General features: G+C 47.4%; 1 protein-coding gene across 40 annotated transcripts in view; it reads left to right on the forward strand.

The window, feature by feature from the left end:
- LOC128425788 (NACHT, LRR and PYD domains-containing protein 12) overlaps positions 1-18,739 on the forward strand; it is a 99,892-nt gene that overhangs the window by 52,830 nt on the left and 28,323 nt on the right. For 14 of the 40 annotated variants that reach the window (XM_053412574.1, XM_053412589.1, XM_053412611.1 and 11 more), the window contains one exon: positions 15,180-15,353. In XM_053412574.1, the coding sequence (XP_053268549.1) occupies positions 15,180-15,353 (174 nt within the window). The other 26 variants (XM_053412584.1, XM_053412600.1, XM_053412583.1 and 23 more) reach the window with 22 other exon arrangements.

Genomic DNA, 18,739 nt, shown 5'->3' on the forward strand with positions numbered 1-18,739 from the left:
AGGAACTTGTGTCATTTTCTCACTAAAGGGATTTTTTTTTCTAGCTTCTAATGTTAAACATTTGTCGTTTAAATAAAAAGTTTGAATCTCCATTAATGACAAACAGCAGGAGCCTCTCAACCACTTTTTCTCTGCTGACGTGTCCTTGAGCAAGCCTCCTGAGGTCACGACCTCTGACCCTCCCTCAGTGACCAGGATGTCTCAGTTAAGGGTCTCAGTGATTATTTGTAGAAGGTTGCATGAACTCCAGTCTGGGTCAGAGGCTGTGAGGGGGGGGGGCTGTTGGACTCAGGACGCTGGGACACGATGCTGCGTTCACGTCACGTCATGTAAACTGTAATTACCAGCAGACGGGGGGGGGGGGGGGGGGGGGGGGTACATCAGCCTCTGACTTGTAATTAGAGGATCTCTGACAGTGGTGATATCTCCCTCGCTGTGGAAACAACACGTCAACAAGCTGCTGCAGAATCCAGCTCATCCTCTCGGAGCTGAATTCACCTCCAGTGCTGAACAAACACCGAAGATGATTCAGACTTTGAACCTGAAGTGAACACAGAGTTAGAACTGGAGGAATAATGTCTGAGCATAATGAAGTGATAAGGAAAGAGAAGAGAAAGATCTGGAAAACATCAGATCTGCTATCGTCTTCAAAATAAGACTCAGTGAACTGAAAAGCTCTAAAAAGATCTGAACCCACTTTATGATTCTGTTTCTGATGGATGAGTGATCGTGTTTCTTTCCTCTTTGTGAGGAAATGAAAACTTAAATTGACTTAAATTAAAGAAACAAAAGTTTATTACAAGGCTGAAGTGGACTGAGTCGTCCCACTGAACTGGAACCTAACTGGATATTACCCATGATCCTCTGCTTCCTAATCCAGAAGAGCTGCTGCTGTAACAAATCCACCAAACTCTGTTTAGAATGAAAACAAATCAGGATCAAAGCTTCCTGCTGAATCTTGGAGATGAACTCTGTTTCTTCAGTAACTTCTGAGTCTTTGGAACTGATCCACGGTCAGCTTCACTCTTCAGCTGCAGCTGGTGGAGACAGTTTGAGATTCATCATTCAAACTGTTCCAGAGCTGCACAGAACTCCAGATGATCTCCTGACATCATCTAGAGCGGCTGTCGGCCCCAAGGAACCAACACACACCACAGAGGCCTGTTACATAGAGCACCTAGAGAAGATGTGAGGATGTGTGCTTGAACTTCTGTGTGTGTGTGTCTGTGTGTGTGTGTGTGGTTTTGTGTCAAAGACCTTGGCTGTGACTGTTTGTGTCCCTGTAAAGTGTGTGTCGTTCAGTAGCAACACAACCCTCCCTGGTGATTGTCATCATTTTCCTGGAGCGATGGTTCGGTTGTTCACTTTGTGTGATCTGCTTGGTGGTTTGAGCGCGTGCAGGTTCGCCATGACGTCACTGGTGGGTGTGGTCGCAGGTGGGTGTGGCCACGGGTGGGTGTGGCCACATGTGGGTGTGGTCGCAGGTGGGTGTGGTCACATGTGGGTGTGGTCACAGGTGTGAGCCGACGTCACAGTTTGAACTCCAACGAGCCGGTAGGTCAACACCTCGGCCAAGCAACAGGTGTCCCGGCGCTGCTGTACATCTGTTTGTGCGTGTGTGTGTGTGTGTGTGTGTGCAGCTGAAAGGCCCTGCACAGTTGTGTGTTGTTTGTTCAGTGTAGCAGCAGCAGGCCTGACCTTTCTGTGGCGGTGCTGAGACAACACGAGCTGCTGTTGGACGAAGCGGCGCGGTGGCGCTCCGGCATCAGTCCTGCAGCTTCCTGCTCGTTATCTCCGACCTTTGTGCAGCAGCGGCGCCGTGTGAAACCCGAGAGCGTCTCTGTAGCTTCTATCACGGAGCTCCAACCCTCCTGAGCCTCACAACCCACCTCCCAGCGTCTGCTTTGCAGGCTTCTTTTCATTGTGCGTCTGTTTTGTGTCTTCATTCCCATTAACTCCCATGAAAGACACAAACGTTCACATCCTGTCAGACGTTGAATGAAATGCGGCTCTGACCAAAGCTCGTGAGCGGAGCAGCTGCAAGAACCTTTCCAAAGAACCGAGATTCATCATCTGAGTCTGTGAAGAACCAGGGTTTGAATTCCACTCCTGATCTCCAGAGTTCCTGCTGTGGAGGGAGAAGGTCCTGGTTCTCTGAGCTGGAGAGAAGAACTCTGCTCGGGTTCCAGACCCTTTAAGAACCTGCACGGCTTCTCTCCTTCAGGAGGTTTTATATTAATGAACACAGGTGCAGGAACTGAGCCGCACTGATAAAGATCTGATGCTGGACCCAGAACCTGAAGTGAAGAGACGTTTTGAAGTGTTGAATAGAAACTTAACTTCCTTATCGTTTCTGTAAATACGTTTGAAAAAGATAAATGAAACTGAGGAAATATCAGGGCCAGTTGTTGAGTGGCCTGCTTCCACCTGGTTCCACCTGGTTCCACCTGGCCCGGCCCGGCTCACCTCCTGATCACCTGACTCAGCGGCGTCCTCTCCTGCTGGATCTCAGTGATCCTCTCTCTGAAGCTCGGAGCCCAGAGCACTGACACTTTCATTCCTCCTCCGTTAGAGCAGCTCCATCCACAGAGTGACTGCCCAGATCTGTGGACACGTGGGCGTCAGCAGTTTCATCCTCAACCAAAATAAAGTTTGAGGCTAAATATGAAACTCTCGGGGCTTAAATATGAAATCTGTCGAGTGAAAGCTTCAGACGCTTTGATCCCTAATAGAGATCAAGCTCTTAAAGAAAGAGTCAAACCAGAGGTGAGACCAAACTGGATTCTTCAGCAGTCACTTTAATATTCACATCATTTAATATTCATATTAACTTCATCATAATGTCAGATGATGTCAAACAAACTCTGAGGAAGACCCTGAGGTGTGTGTGTGTGTATGTGTGTGTGTGTGTGTGTGTGTGTGTGTGTCCCAGTTTGAAAGTGACAGCTGAGCGACAGAGAGCTGACACATGAGAGGTGGAACGACAGAAATGCAAGGAAGGTAGAGGAGCAGAAAAGAAAAGAGAATGAAAAAGAAAGATCAGACAGAAGATGAGTAGAAAAGAGATGGACAGAATAGACAGAAAAGAGAAAGAGGAGAGGAGATGAAAACAGATAGAAAAAGAGAAGAGGAGGAGAAAAGAGAAGGAGTGAGCAATAGATACCAAGAGGAAACAGAGGTTAGGAAAAGAGAAGAGAAAGAACAGAGGATGAGGAAGAGAAGCCCAAAGCCTCTTTTTAATTTCTGTGTCATGAAGGTTTGAAAACAACCATTAGATTTTATTTTGAATTAAACGTATCAGCAGAAGAATCTCTGTAACATCTGTATCAGCATCGAGCAGCCACATGTTCTCCAGATGTGATGAGAGTCACATCTGGAGAACATGTGGCTGAAGGATCAGCTGTCAATCAGAGTGAGAAGCTGTCGATGAGATTCACCGAGTCACATTCTTCCTCCCGGAGAAATCTGGGAAAAGGAGAAGTATCAGTTCAATTCCTGGATCAAATGTTTCTGTGGAACTACAAACAAACAAACAAACAAACAAACAAACAAACAAACACACAAACAAACAGCTGAAAACACAACCTGACAAAAGGTCATTAACAGAACGTCTCCTCACATGATGAAGCTGAGTGTGGACTCGACCTCTGGGCTCTGCAGGTGTCAGAGGAGCAGGGACAGATCAGTGGAGGTGAGACGGTCTGTCCTGATGTTTGATTGTTTCACATCTTCTGCAGTTTGTGTTTATGACTGATGAAGAATAAAAACCAGGAGATTAAGATTTCAGCAGCTCTGAATTTTCTTAATTTTCTTTACAGATCAGCCAATGAAGTAAATAATGAGAAAAGGAAACATGAAAATGAAGAAAAGCTGCTTGAGACAGACAAAGACAAACAAAAACCTCAGGATGAAGAAGAGGAGCTGAACGAGGAGAAGATGAAGACGTCAACTTGGAAACACGAGGAGGTTCCAGATCTTTAGGTGATGAGGTCGACGTCGGGTTCCATGTGAACGAGGAGGACTGCTCATGACTTTGTTGAACTTCTATCTTGTCCTCTAGCGCCACCTGCAGTTCCAAGCTTCCATTTATCCACTGAAATCTAAAAGTTCAGTGTTTGTGTCTCCTCCTCTGTTGCTCCATCCCTCCATCATCTCTCCCAGCTGTCATCACTTCCTCATCAGACACGTGCTGATGACATCATCACGTCTCCTTCCTAACTGTTATTTAATCTTTATTTCAATTTAATTAGTGAAATTAAATCATCACCAGAAATTATATCATGATCAGAGAGAAGAAGAAACACTGAATATGGGGATGTTGTAAAAAAACTTATATTCAACACACACAATATATATATATATATCGACAGGAATCGACACGGAAACACTGATATCTGCTTACAGTCATATGTTTATTGTTTATATGCTGCTGATAAATGGCGACTTTCAAGTGTGTTACAAAAAGAACAAAAATAAAATCAAAGATGTCTGCTGAGTTTAAATGTTTATTCAAACCATCAAATTAAATTACTAGTTTAATTATTCTTTTATTCTGTTTTCAACTTTAGATTAACGAAACACAACTATGCACCTGGACCCACAAATAATAAAGAGGCAACAAACTAGACCTGTGTGTGTGTGTGTGTGTGTGTGTGTGTCACCTCGTTGTAGTCGTTCTTGTTGCGCATGTGTTTGATGATGTAGTTCGCTCCGTCCACGGCCGGCTTGATCTCTGCGTACAGCTGCTCTGTCATCCCTCCGTCGTCCTGTGGACTCACCACTGCACAACCAGAGCAAACACACAGAGCAGGTTGGTGTAGACAACACACACACACTTCTACACAACAACACAAAGAGCTCACACACAAAGGAGGTTGTCTTTTCCCTGGTTCCTCACAGAATCCTTCATGGACCTTGTCGTGTTCTTTTATCCCAAATATGAGAAGAGCAGGTCTCTTTTGGTTCAACAAGTTTTTATTAAGAAGCAATGAAAAGTTATGAAAAGGTTCAACAAAGCAATGAGCACCCAACACACTGCCCCGGCCCTGCACTCATACCTGACTTTAATATGAAAAATTAAGTATGAGAACAAGTTAAAGTACAGTTTATTGTATGTCACAGATTTACAGTCTCAGGGCAGCGGCTCTTGTCAGCGTGTTCGTTTATACCAAATATGAGAAGAGCTGGACTGGTCTAATTCAAGTATTTATTAAGAAGCAATGAAAAGTTGAACAACATAGCTATGGGCAATCATGCACAGCCTGCTCTCAATCAGTAGCATGGGGTAGACAATAGTCGCACCGAACAGAAGGTGTTTGTAATATTTATAACAGTCGGTGTAATATGATAGGTTAAACTAACGAGGGGAAGTCTTCCTAGGTTCTTCCTCGATGGTGCGCAGGCGTAGTCCATCCTCTTGGCATTGGGATAAGGAAGTGACCAGGAGCCCCTCCCACTCAGGCTCCTCCTCTGATAGTTGCAGGGCCATGACAGTTCCATGTTGTGTTCATAAAGTAGCCTTGAGTAAAGCATATTGTGTTCCTGCTCTATCAGCTGTATGTTCTGTTTGTATAAACATTCGGATCCTCAGAACTTGGACCAGCTGCTTGAACTCTGTGTGATGTTGAATGAATCTGAGGGAGTTTCGTTATAATGTAAAAGTTAAGATGAGAACAAGTTAGAGTCCAGTGTATAGTGTGTCACAGAGTTATCACACAACAGGCAGCGGCTCTTATCAGACCTTTTATCAGGACAGGTGTGAGACTGAACAACAATGTGACGCACACACATTCTAATAACACTACGCAGCAAAGGTTATTAATAAATCATTTGTGTGAAGGACTTATATCTGAATCAAACTGATCCTGCTCCCCCCCCTCCTTTCTTTTATTGTTTAGAGGGAAGCTGCATAAACATCTTCACACAGACCAGCTAAAATGTAATATCCCAACAATCTCCACACACACACACACACAGACACACACATAGATTTCAGTCTCAACAACCTTGCTGAAGCCGTGCTACACATTGAGGGACTGGTCTCTCTGAGTGGTGCTGGGTGGAGCAGCTTGATGGAATCTAATGAAGTGTGACCTCCACTGAGGGACCTGCTCTCGAACCTGCAGCGTGTGGTCTCTGGTTCGACTCCACAGAGAGACAACAAAAGACGAACCTGGATTGATCTGTCCAAAAATCCAAGAGTCTCCCTACCCTGTCTAGTGCCCCTGAGCAAGGCACCTTACTCCCCCAACATCTGCTCCCCGAGCGCCGTACGCGGCCGCTCACTGCTCTGTGTGTTCACCAGATGGGTTAAAAGCAGAGATTAAATTTCCCTACCTGCATGAGTGTGCCTTTGCATGACTGTGCATGTGTTTGGGACGAATAAATGGATCTTAATCTTAATGTATAAAGAAACAGAAAACTAAATACTTCATCCTTGATATCTTAGATTGTTTTTCTAGTGTGTATGTGTGTGTGTGTATAAATGTAAAGCCCTAATTCACACCTTGTTCTCTATGAAGATATAAACCATAATATGTCATGTTTTTATGTGTGTCTCCTCCCCCCCCCCGCCTGACCACACCTGAAACATGGTTTCAGGTGTGGTCAGGCGCCATTTTAACAACACAACGCAGAGGGTGAAACAACGTTCTGAATGCGGTGAGTGTTAACACAATAACATGTTGAATCTATCATTTCACTGTCACAGACTCAGAGTCAGTTTTCTACCTGTGGACTGTAGAGAGAAGAAGAGTCAGGACAAACTTCTGTCCTCACACGGACACACAAGTAAAGCAGGAAGTGTGTGTGTGTGTGTGTGTGTGTGTGTGTGTGTGTGTGCTTGTGTGTGAGTCTCCTCCCCCCCCCCCCCCCCTCCTCACAGAGATATTGTTTGATTTCCAGTGAATGCAGAGAGGAGGAGGAGCAGTAACTGAAGTTGAAGTCAAGAGCCATTTCAACAACACAACGCAGACGGTGAAACAACGTTCACAGTCCGGTGAGTGTTAACACAACAACATGTTGAATCTATCATTTTACTGTCACAGACTCAGAGTCAGTTTTCTACCTGTGGACTGTAGAGAGAAGAAGAGTCAGGACAAACTTCTGTCCTCACATGGAGACACAAGTAAAGAAGGAAGTGTGTGTTATGTCGTGTCGTGTTGTGTAGTGTTGTGAGTCGATGGAGTCGGATCCTGTCTGTGTGTCATTTTAACTCTGGGTCCAGACTGTGAGCGTCTGGTGTTGAACTGAACTTGAACTTCGAGTGAAAGTGTTCAGACTTGTTCTAACCTCAAGGAGCGCAGACACGTGAAGTCTGAGGCTGGTGAGTGTTCAGCTACATTTTTATTATATGTGTGTGTTTGAGCTCTCACTGTTTCTCTTCTCAGACTGAAGATGAGTGGTTCTGAGGAGGAAGAGGACAGAGCAGAGTCTCCAGGGTTCAGCTGTGTGTCTCTGCAGAGTGACATGTCCATAGAGCATCCTCTGTTGTTCAGTAAAGAACCTGGACCCTCACACACAAAGTAAGAGACCTGCTACAAACATGTGAACCTCCAAACTGAATCCTCAGAGAATGACAATGAGAATTGTACTTTCTTGATTCTTGTTGTTCTGGGTTTGTTCCTTGGGGTTGATGTCACTTGTTGTAAGTCGCTTTGGATAAAAGCGTCAGCTAAATGAAAAGTAATGAACCAGTGAATAAATGTGTTCCGAATAAAAACATGTTTGTGTTTGCAGAGGTCAGGACCACAGACTGAGAGCAGAGTCTCCAGGGTCCAGCTGTCTGTCTCTGAAGAGTGACTGGTCCATGGGACCTCATCCACTCTTCAGTAATGAACCTGGACCCTCACACACAAAGTAAGAGACCTGCTACAAACATGTGAACCTGCAAACTCTCCACTTTCTCTCAGTGTTTATTTGGTGGAGGTCACTGCTTGTAGCTCTAAATATGTTTTTCCTGTTGGTGTGTTGATGCTGACCACTGACTACACGTCGGCATGGCGGAGAGCCTACGGATAGACATTGGCTGTGATTGGTCCGCCTCTGACAGTATTTCGGAACGACATCATTTCTGCACCACGATTCTACGATTAATGTGACAAGTGTGTTAAGCCAGTGGAGTTGTCCGGCTGACGGTGGCTGGTTAGAGCCCTGACGCCATGTGTGTACGATCACATACGGTTATAACGAACTTTCATAGCGGGGCTAGCGGGCTAGCCACCATGCTAACTGCGGTGGTAACTATGCAAAAACATGATGTCACGACTTTAATCCCACAGTTATCATGAGTCTGTTTCTGAAACACCGACAGGTAAGAAGCAAACACTTGGTAGTAGTTAGTATCGGGAGTCCCTGCTGACTGTGTGTGGAAGCTGGGGGGGAAGCTAGCTGCCTCCGTGTAGCTTCAAGTATTGGAATTAGCAACGCAGTTCGGAAACAAGACCGGGGAACCGCTGCGCTAAGAAACGATAACATAAACATTATGACCCGCTGGGTGTCACTTTATTTTATTGAGTTGCCATCTTACACTGTGTGTGTGAAAAGCCGGGAGCAGGTAAATAATGAACGTGGACTTCTTCTGAGAAATCATGAGGTAGGCTTCTCCAAGCTCGTCTTCCGTTGCGCCACCTACTGTTCTGGTGCCCAATTGTTTTCAGCAATGGAGAACTATAAATCAAAAAGTGTCCGTCCGTCCGTCCGTAACGGACTCGGAGAAGCATACATCGGCCTTAAGAATAGAAGATTTATAGTCCTGCGACTGCAACCGCGGAAGGCCACGCAGCAGCATTTACGGACTCGTTTTGATTTATGCTTCACTAACGTGTTGCGCGTGTTTCAATGCAATTCACCGCCAGAACACTAGGCGGAGTAACGTTTTTTGTCGAAGACAAAACACACAAAGAAGAGAAGTCTTCTTCTTCGTCGACTGTTTATTTTCATCGCCACTCCGGCTCCTCATAGCCTATGTCTGGCGGATAAATCGGCCAGTCAGTGACGGGTTATACAAGTGGTCATACTTTCGGATCTCTTCTGCCAAGTGCTCATCTATTTGGTCCATATTCGTTCTTCTAAATCTTCCGTGATTTCCGTGTATTGTGGAGCATGAAACCGGAAACTAGGCTCCGGACGGGATGTAGTAAGCAGACCAATCACAAGCCTTGCGGGCTGCGTGAGGCTGGTGTCGCTTTGTTGTATAGTTAGAAAAATTGGCGGATGCACGCAAGCCGCCAGAGGGCTCGAAAGGGGCGTGTTGCGTGTCTTGCGTGCATGCGTGTGTGCAACCTGACTATAATTCGGCCTTTTGACACGTGAAGTCTGAAGCTGGTGAGTGTTCATCTACATTTATATTATATGTGTGTGTTTGAGCTCTCACTGTTTTTCTTCTCAGACTGAAGATGAGTGGATCTGAGGAGGAAGAGGAGAGAGCAGAGTCTCCAGTGTCCATCTGTGTGTCTCTGAAGAGTGACATGTCCATAGAGCATCCTCTGTCGTTCAGTAATGAACCTGGACCCTCAACCACAAAGTAAGAGACCTGCTACAAACATGTGAAGCTCCAAACTGAATCCTCACAGAACGAACCAGTGAATGATGTGTTCTGAATAAAAACATGTTTGTGTTTGCAGAGGTGAGGACCACAAACTGAGAGCAGAGTCTCCAGGGTCCAGATGTCTGTCTCTGAAGAGTGACTGGTCCATGGGAAAAGGTCCAACCTTCAGTAAAGAACCTGGACCCTCACACACAGAGTAAGAGACCTGCTACAAACATGTGAACCTGCAAACTCTCCACTTTCTCTCAGTGTTTATTTGGTGGAGGTCACTGCTTGTATCTCTAAATATGTTTTTCATGTTGGTGTGTTGATGCTGACCACTGAGGTCACTTTGTTCTCGTAACATTATCTTAGAAGAAACCACATTAATTGTGGACAAAGGGGGACGGAGTAGCTGCAGGGCCCCAGCTGATCCAACAGGTGATCTTCAGTGACACAGGTGGAAGAATAGAAGATCTCAGGAGTCTGAGGCAACATCAACATTACTGAGTTTTAGTTTTAAACACATTAATGTTGCTATATTTCCAGCTCACACATAAAGTAACAGACCACAAACCTTCAACCTCCAAACTGCTCTCTGTTTATTTAGTTGAGGTCACTGCTTGTAACAGGAGATGGGCTCTTAAACCAGGTGAAGAAGATTCTCTCATTAGAAACCAGGGTCACACTCATCTTACTCTGCGGAGGTTAGCAATGTAAATGAGGTGGAGTCATTCTGCATCGAGGTCTGACAGAGAAGCAAGTTGCACCATCCACTCATCTAAAGAAACAACCGTGAATCCCAGTGACCATAATAACTTCTCCCAGGTTTCTCTTTGAGGATCTTTAACGGACTCCAGTGTGTTTGTGGCTCAGCTCATTAGAATCTGCTCTGTTGAAGCTTCATGACATCATCCTTCTCTCTGTGGCCTCTGGGTCTGATGCTGGTTTAGTTCTGCTGGACATCACCACAGCGTTCCACACAGTCAGACATGTTTGTAAAACACCTGGAGGTGGAAGTTGGTCTTCATCGTCCAGTGTTGAGACGTTTCACTTCCTTAACGAGAGACTGAACCTTCTTTCATCCTCTGCTCCATCGATTGTTGTGACCATCAAGGTTCAATTCATGAACCACTTTTATTTTCTCTGTTCCTGAGACTTCTCTGCTCGATCCATCAAAAGTACAATCGTCTTTCTAACTTTGATGCAGACGACAGAGTTTTATCCTCCAGTTCCACCTGACGGCTGCAGCTTGCCCCAATACATTTTATTAACTGGCTTTATGATATCAAACCCTGGAGCTTTGTACAAGTCAATGAAAACAAAGTTCATTATATTTGACCCTCAAAGCACTTGAGACCCTTTACTCTGTGACACCCAGCAGCCAGAAGCCCCATGTTGTCAGGCTCTGTCCGTCCAGACCTTTCTTGTGAACGGGATATCTCAAGATCGCCCTGAGGGACTTTCTTCAAGTTTGGTACAAATTTTCTCTTAGACTCATTCACCAGATTTGGGAGGTCAAAGGTCACGGTGGTCGAAGGTCACTGTGCCCTCACAAATCATCTTTTGACCTCTTGAACAGGATGTCCCAAGTCTGTCGTGAGGAAGTTCCTCAACATTTTGACCACTTGTCACTTGGTCTTAAAGATGAATGTTTAGATTTCAATGGTCAAAGGTCACTGACCTCATGAGTCTGGAAACAATTGGCAGTATTTCTAGTTTGAACCTGTTTGTCTTGTGCTTCTTATGTCTCCATTATTAATCAGTTTAAATGTGATTTATAAAAAATATGAGTTGCCAACTTGTTACTCTGGAGTCTGCCTGACTTCAGATGCTTAACTGCAGTCAACTTGAAGCTGTCAATCAATCATGACAAAATGACAACCTGTGACTGTGACATGTGAGTTATCAGGACATGTCTTCACAGGGAGAGGAAGAGGAGTCATGTTTCTGAGGAGGAGCAGTCGTCCTGCTGTGCTTCGTGTCAGGACGTCCTGAAGGATCCAGTCTCCACCAGCTGTGGACACTGGTTCTGCAGGAAGTGCATCACCTCATACTGGGACCAGTCGGGTTCTTCAGGAGACTCCTCCTGTCCCCAGTGTGGACAAAGATCCAGAACAGGAGCTGGAGGTCAGACAGCCGGTCAGAGCAGCACTGTACATGTGTCTGCTGATGTCTTCACTTCTGACATCAGCACATGTGGTTTTATTTTGTTCCTTCATACAGCATCAACATTTAACATCGTTAGAAAAGCACAAAGTTAAAAAGCTTTTATTTTCTGTAGTTTTTCTGTATCTGATGAAAACAATCAGCAGATTCTCAGATTCTCTGTCTCTCACATTGTTTCTTGTCTTTCAGCAGATCGTGGTCTTCAGGAGGTTTCAGATGAACATAAGCTCAGTGTGAGGAGGACATGTGAACATGTGACTGAAGGAAGTGATGAAACAGGAAGTAGAACCCTCCTCAACAGGATCTACACTGAGCTCTACATCACAGAGGGACAGAGTGAAGAGGTTAATACTCAACATGAGGTGAGGCAGCTTGAGACGGCTTCCAAGATGAAGATCCTCCAGGACACTCCCATCAAGGTCCACGACATCTTTAAAGCCTCCACTGACCAGCAGAGCAGCATCAGAGTCGTCCTGACCAACGGAGTCGCTGGCGTTGGAAAAACCTTCTCGGTGCAGAAGTTCACTCTGGACTGGGCAGAGGGTTTAGAGAACCAGGATGTGGGTCTGCTGGCTGTGCTTTCGTTCAGGGAGCTGAACCTGGTGAAGGACCAGCAGCACAGTCTTCTCACGCTGCTCCATGTTTTCCATCCAGCGTTACAGAAGCTCACTGCAGAGACGCTCGCTGTCTGTAAACCTTTGTTCATCTTTGACGGCCTGGATGAAAGCAGACCTTCTCTGGACTTCAACCACAGGGAGCTTGTGTCTGAGGTCACACAGAGGTCATCAGTCAACGTGCTGCTGACAAACCTCATCCGGGGGAATCTGCTTCCCTCGGCTCTCGTCTGGATAACCTCCAGACCTGCGGCGGCCAATCAGATCCCTCCTGCATGTGTTGACAGGGTCACAGAAGTACGAGGCTTCACTGAGGCCCAGAAGGAGGAGTACTTCAGGAGGAGGTTCAGTGATGAAGAGCTGTGCAGCAGAATCATCTCACACATCAAGACGTCCAGGAGCCTCCACATCATGTGTCAAATCCCAGTCTTCTGCTGGATCAGTGCTACAGTTCTGGAGCACATGTTGACCACAGACCAGAGAGGAGAGCTGCCCAAGACCCTGACTGACCTGTACTCACACTTCCTGCTGGTTCAGACAAAGAGGAAGAACAACAAGTACGGTGAGGGACATGAGACGAGTCCACAGCAGCTGACGGAGGCTGACAGGGACGTTCTCCTGAAGCTGGGGAGGCTGGCACTTAAACATCTGGAGGAAGGAAACATCATGTTCTACCAAGAAGACCTGGAGCAGTGTGGTCTTAATGTCACAGAGGCCTCGGTGTACTCAGGAGTTTGTACTGAGATCTTCAGAAGAGAGTGTGTGATCTTCCAGAAATCAGTCTACTGCTTTGTTCATCTGAGCGTTCAGGAGTTTCTGGCTGCAGTCTACATGTTCCACTGTTACACCGAGAGGAACACAGAAGAACTCAACAACTTCTTGGGAACATTTGGGAACAGACACAGAACCTTCTCCCTGGATGACCTCCTGAAGAGAACCATGAAGAAATCCCTCACCAGTACAAATGGTCATCTGGACCTGTTTGTTCGCTTCCTTCACGGCCTCAGTCTGGAGTCCAACCAGAGAGTCTTAGGAGGCCTGCTGGGTCAGACAGAGAACAATCCAAAGATCATCAAGAGAATCATCAACAACCTGAAGGAGATGAAGAGTGACAACATTTCTCCTGACAGAAGCATCAACATCTTCCACTGTCTGACTGAGATGAACGACCACTCAGTTCATCAGCAGATGAAACAGTTCCTGACGTCAGAGGACAGATCAGAGGAGAAACTCTCTGAGATCCACTGCTCAGCTCTGGCCTACATGCTGCAGATGTCAGAGGAGGTTCTGGATGAGTTGGACCTGAAGATGTTCAACACATCAGACCAGGGTCGATGGAGACTGATCCCAGCTGTGAGGAACTGCAGGAAGGCTGAGTGAGTCCAGACATGATCGTGTGTGTGTTTGTGTGTGTGTGTGTGTGTGTGTGTTTGTGTGTGTGTGTGTGTGTGTGTGTGTGTGTGTGTGTGTGTGTGTGTGTGTGTGTGTGTGTGCGACTGGTAAACGTCAGTCCTATGAACATGTCTGTCGAAGAGGAACCCCCCCCCCCCCCCCCCGATCTGGTTCACGGACCACAAAACCTTCCATCAAGTGTACTGGTGATCTGTCATTTTTTATAATCCCACTAATGAATCAACCAACACACAAATATACTGGGGGAAAACAAAACCTCCTTGACAGAAGTAATGACAACCTAGGAAGTATCGTTCATTCTTGTTTCTTGTCAAACTAGAGTTCCCACTCTGTGTTTGTCACCAACCAGTGCAGTGTCTGTCCCTCCAGGTTCCTGACATGTTGTATTCACAATAATATGAGGTCACTGTGATCTTTGACTTTTGACCCAGAAATCTAATCAGTTTATCTTTGAGTCCAACTGTTCAGAATGTGAAGAAATCCCCTAAAGACAGACTTGAGCCTTCAAGAGGACATGAACATGTTGTGTGACCTTGACCTTTGACCTTTGACCACCTGAATGTAATGAGTTCCTCTGTCAGTCTGAATGAACGCTTGAACCAAATCTGAAAGGATTCTCTTGAGGAGTTTTTAACATGTTCATGAGGCAAAGAGGGGATTTACCAGGGTGAGGGTCACATGATCACGTTTTGTATGAATGTTGTGTTTTCTGATTTTATTCTAACAGATATTTTCTTTAATTACAGACTCGGTGGTTGTGAACTCTCAGAGACTCACTGTGAAGTTGTGGCCTCAGCTCTGAAGTCAGACCCCTCACATCTGAGAGAACTGGATCTGAGTAAGAACAAGCTGCTGGATTCAGGAGTGAAGCTGCTGTGTTCTGGACTGGAGAGTCCAAACTGTCGACTGGAGGCTCTGAGGTCCTTAAATCCTTCTTCACTTTTCAGACTTTCTTTCTTATTGGGTCATTATTTATTTAAATTGTCTCAGTTCTGCTCTGCTCACTGTCCCTCAGTCATCTGTCACTCACCCAGCCTGTCAGTCACGTCCACCTCATCAACTCCATTCACCTGCACTCACCTGCTCCTGATCACTAAGAAAGTGTCAGTAAATAACATGTGGACTGAGGCCGAGCACTCGTCCTCCTCAGGTTTTCAAAATAAGACACATTCTTATTGAAACACGTTGGACAGTTGATAAGTATAGAAACAAACAGGAAGTGACTGTCAGGAGCCATCCCTACTTTAAACAGTGTTTAATTACACAAACCTGCTCAGTGACCAACACACAGAGAAGAAGCTGATGAATGAAACAATGGTCCAACATGTCTGATCTGATATTTATCTTCATGTCACAGACTGGACTGAGGTCAGCAGCATGTTGAGAGTCTGTGTTGACATGATGACGATCCACAACAACAGGAGGACACATTCTAATATTCATATTTCTTTATCCAGGTTGAGGAGCTGCAGTCTGTCAGAGATCAGCTGTTCTTTTCTGGCTTCAGCTCTGAGGTCAAACCCCTCTCATCTGACAGAACTGGATCTGAGCTACAACGACCTGCCGGACTCAGCAGTGAAGGAGCTGTGTGGTTTTCTACAGAGTCCAACCTGTCGACTGGAGACTCTGAGGTCAGACATCATGTTTTAATGTTGTAGGTTCAGTTTGAAGGATGTAGTGACATCTAGTGGTGAAGTGTCATGTTTAAGCTAAATATAAAGTACGTAAATATACAGTATGGAAATTTGAAGTATATATATGAAGTGTATATATAATATTTAAATATAAAGTATGTAAATATAGCATGTGTATATATATAAAAAGTATTTAAATATAAAGTATTTAAATATGAATGTCTCATTCTACCTCTCCTGGAACCGTCACCTTATCGTGGTGGAGAGGTTTGCGTGTCCCTGTGAACCTGAGGGCTGTGTTGTCTGGAGCCTTGTGCTCCTGGTAGGGTCTCTCATGGCAGAGTGGTCTCAGGTGAGGGGCCAGACTAAGAATGGTTCAAAAACCCTCAATGAATATCGACGGAAGAGGAGATGTGACCCGGCCCGGAGGAAGCCCGGGGCCCCCGTCTGGAGCTAGGCCCAGACGGAGGGCTCGATGGCGAGCGCCTGGTGGCCGGGTTTGCCACGGAGCCCGGTCGGGCACAGCCCGAACAAACTACGTGGCACCCCCCCTCTCTTCATCTCATGGGCCCACCACCTGTGGGAAGACCCGTTGGGGTCGGGTGCGCAGCCACATGGGTGGCAGCGAAGGTCAGGGGTCTCGACGGACCAGACCCGGGCGGCAGAAGCTGGCTCTGGGGACGTGGAACGTCACCTCGCTGTGGGGAAAGGAACCGGAGCTTGTGAGGGAGGTGGAGCGCTACCAGTTAGATCTGGTGGGGCTTACCTCCACGCACAGTCTCGGCTCTGGTACCGTACTCCTGGATAAGGGTTGGACTCTATTCTTCTCCGGAGTTGCCAAGGGCGTGAGGCGCCGGGCGGGTGTGGGGATACTCATAAATCCCCGGCTGAGCGCCGCGGTGTTGGAGTTTACCCCGGTAGACGAGAGGGTCACCTCCCTGCGCCTAAGGGTTGTAGGGGGGAAAACTCTGACTGTTGTTTGTGCGTATGCACCAAACAGCAGCTCAGAGTACTCGGCCTTCTTGGAGACCCTGAATGGAGTCCTGCATGGGGCTCCAGTAGGGGACTCCGTAGTTCTGCTGGGTGACTTCAACGCCCACGTGGGCAACGATGGAGATACCTGGAGAGGCGTGGTGGGGAGGAACGGCCTCCCTGATCTGAACCCGAGCGGTCGTTTGTTATTGGACTTCTGTGCTAGTCATGGATTATCCATAACAAACACCATGTTCGAACATAAGGGTGCTCATAAGTGTACCTGGTACCAGAGTACCCTAGGCCGAAGATCAATGATCGATTTTGTGATCGTGTCATCTGATCTGAGGCCGCATGTTTTGGACACTCGGGTAAAGAGAGGGGCGGAACTGTCAACCGACCACCATCTGGTTGTGAGTTGGATCAGGGAATGGGGGAAATTTCCGGATAGACCTGGTAAGCCCAAACGAGTAGTGCGGGTGAACTGGGAACGTCTGGAGGAGGCCCCCGTCCTAGGTATCTTCAACTCACACCTCCGGCGGAGTTTTTCTGGCATTCCTGTGGAGGTTGGGGACATTGAGCCGGAGTGGGCAGTGTTCAAAGCCTCCATTGCTGAAGCTGCGGCGGCTAGCTGTGGCCTCAGGGTCTTAGGTTCCTCAAGGGGCGGTAACCCTCGGACACCGTGGTGGACACCGGTGGTCAGGGAAGCCGTCCGATTGAAGAAGGAGGCCTTCCGGGATATGATATCCTGGAGGACTCCTGACTCGGTTGCAGGGTACCGACAGGCCCGAAGGGCTGCAGCTGCTGCCGTGTCGGAGGCTAAGCAGCGGGTGTGGGAGAAGTTCGGAGAGGTCATGGAGAAGGACTTTCGGTCGGCACCAAAGTGTTTCTGGAAGACTATCCGGCACCTCAGGAGGGGGAAACGGGGAACCATCCAAGCTGTGTACAGTAAGGATGGGACTCTGTTGACCTCAACTGAGGAGGTCGTCGGACGTTGGAAGGAACACTTTGAGGAACTCCTGAATCCGAATAACACGCCCTCTATGTTGGAGGCAGAGCTCGAGGTTGATGGTGTTTCGTCGTCAATTTCCCTGGTGGAGGTCACTGAGGTAGTCAAACATCTCCGCAGTGGCAAAGCCCCAGGGATTGATGAGATCCAGCCAGAAATGCTAAAGGCTCTGGGTGTTGAGGGGCTGTCATGGTTGACACGCCTATTCAACATCGCGTGGGAGTCGGGTACAGTGCCAAAGGAGTGGCAAACCGGGGTGGTGGTTCCCCTGTTCAAAAAGGGGGACCAGAGAGTGTGTGCCAATTACAGGGGTATCACACTTCTCAGCCTCCCTGGTAAAGTCTTGTCCAAGGTGCTGGAAAGGAGGGTTCGGCCGATCGTCGAACCTCAGAAGGAAGAGGAACAATGCGGTTTTCGCCCCGGACGTGGAACTACGGACCAGCTCTTCACTCTCGCAAGGATCCTGGAGGGGGCCTGGGAGTATGCCCATCCGGTCCACTTGTGTTTTGTGGATCTGGAGAAGGCGTATGACCGGGTCCCCCGGGAGAAACTGTGGGAGGTGCTGCGGGAGTATGGGATAAGGGGGTCTCTTCTCAGGGCCATCCAATCTCTGTACTCCCAAAGCGAGAGCTGTGTTCGGGTCCTCGGCAGCCAGTCAGTTTCGTTCTCAGTGGGTGCTGGTCTCCGCCAGGGCTGCGCCTTGTCACCAATCCTGTTTGTGATATACATGGACAGGATATCGAGGCGTAGTCGTGGTGGGGAGGGGTTGCAGTTCGGTGGTCTGAGGATCTCGTCACTGCTTTTTGCGGATGATGTGGTCCTCATTGGATCATCGGCTTGTGACCTTCAGCACTCACTGGATCGGCTGGCGGCCGAGTGTGAAGCGGCTGGGATGAGGATCAGCACCGCTAAATCTGAGGCCATGACTCTTAGCAGGAAACCGATGGATTGCTTACTCCGGGTAGGAAATGAGTCCTTAGCCCAAGTGAAGGAGTTCAAGTACCTCGGGGTCTTGTTCGCGAGTGAGGGTACTATGGAGCGTGAGATTGGCCGGAGAATCGGAGCAGCGGGGGCGGTATTGCGTTCGCTTTACCGCACCGTTGTAACGAAAAGAGAGCTGAGCCGCAAGGCAAAGCTCTCGATCTACCGGTCGATCTTCGTTCCTATCCTCACCTATGGTCATGAGGGCTGGGTGATGACCGAAAGGACGAGATCGCGGGTACAAGCGGCCGAGATGAGTTTTCTCAGAAGGGTGGCTGGCGTCTCCCTTAGGGATAGGGTGAGAAGCTCAGTCATCCGTGAGGGACTCGGATTAGAGCCGCTGCTCCTTTACTTAGAAAGGAGTCAGCTGAGGTGGTTCGGGCATCTGGTAAGGATGCCCACTGGGCGCCTCCCTTGGGAG

This window comes from Pleuronectes platessa, chromosome 20 (genome assembly GCF_947347685.1).
Source record: "Pleuronectes platessa chromosome 20, fPlePla1.1, whole genome shotgun sequence".
Classification (NCBI taxonomy): Eukaryota; Metazoa; Chordata; class Actinopteri; order Pleuronectiformes; family Pleuronectidae; genus Pleuronectes; species Pleuronectes platessa.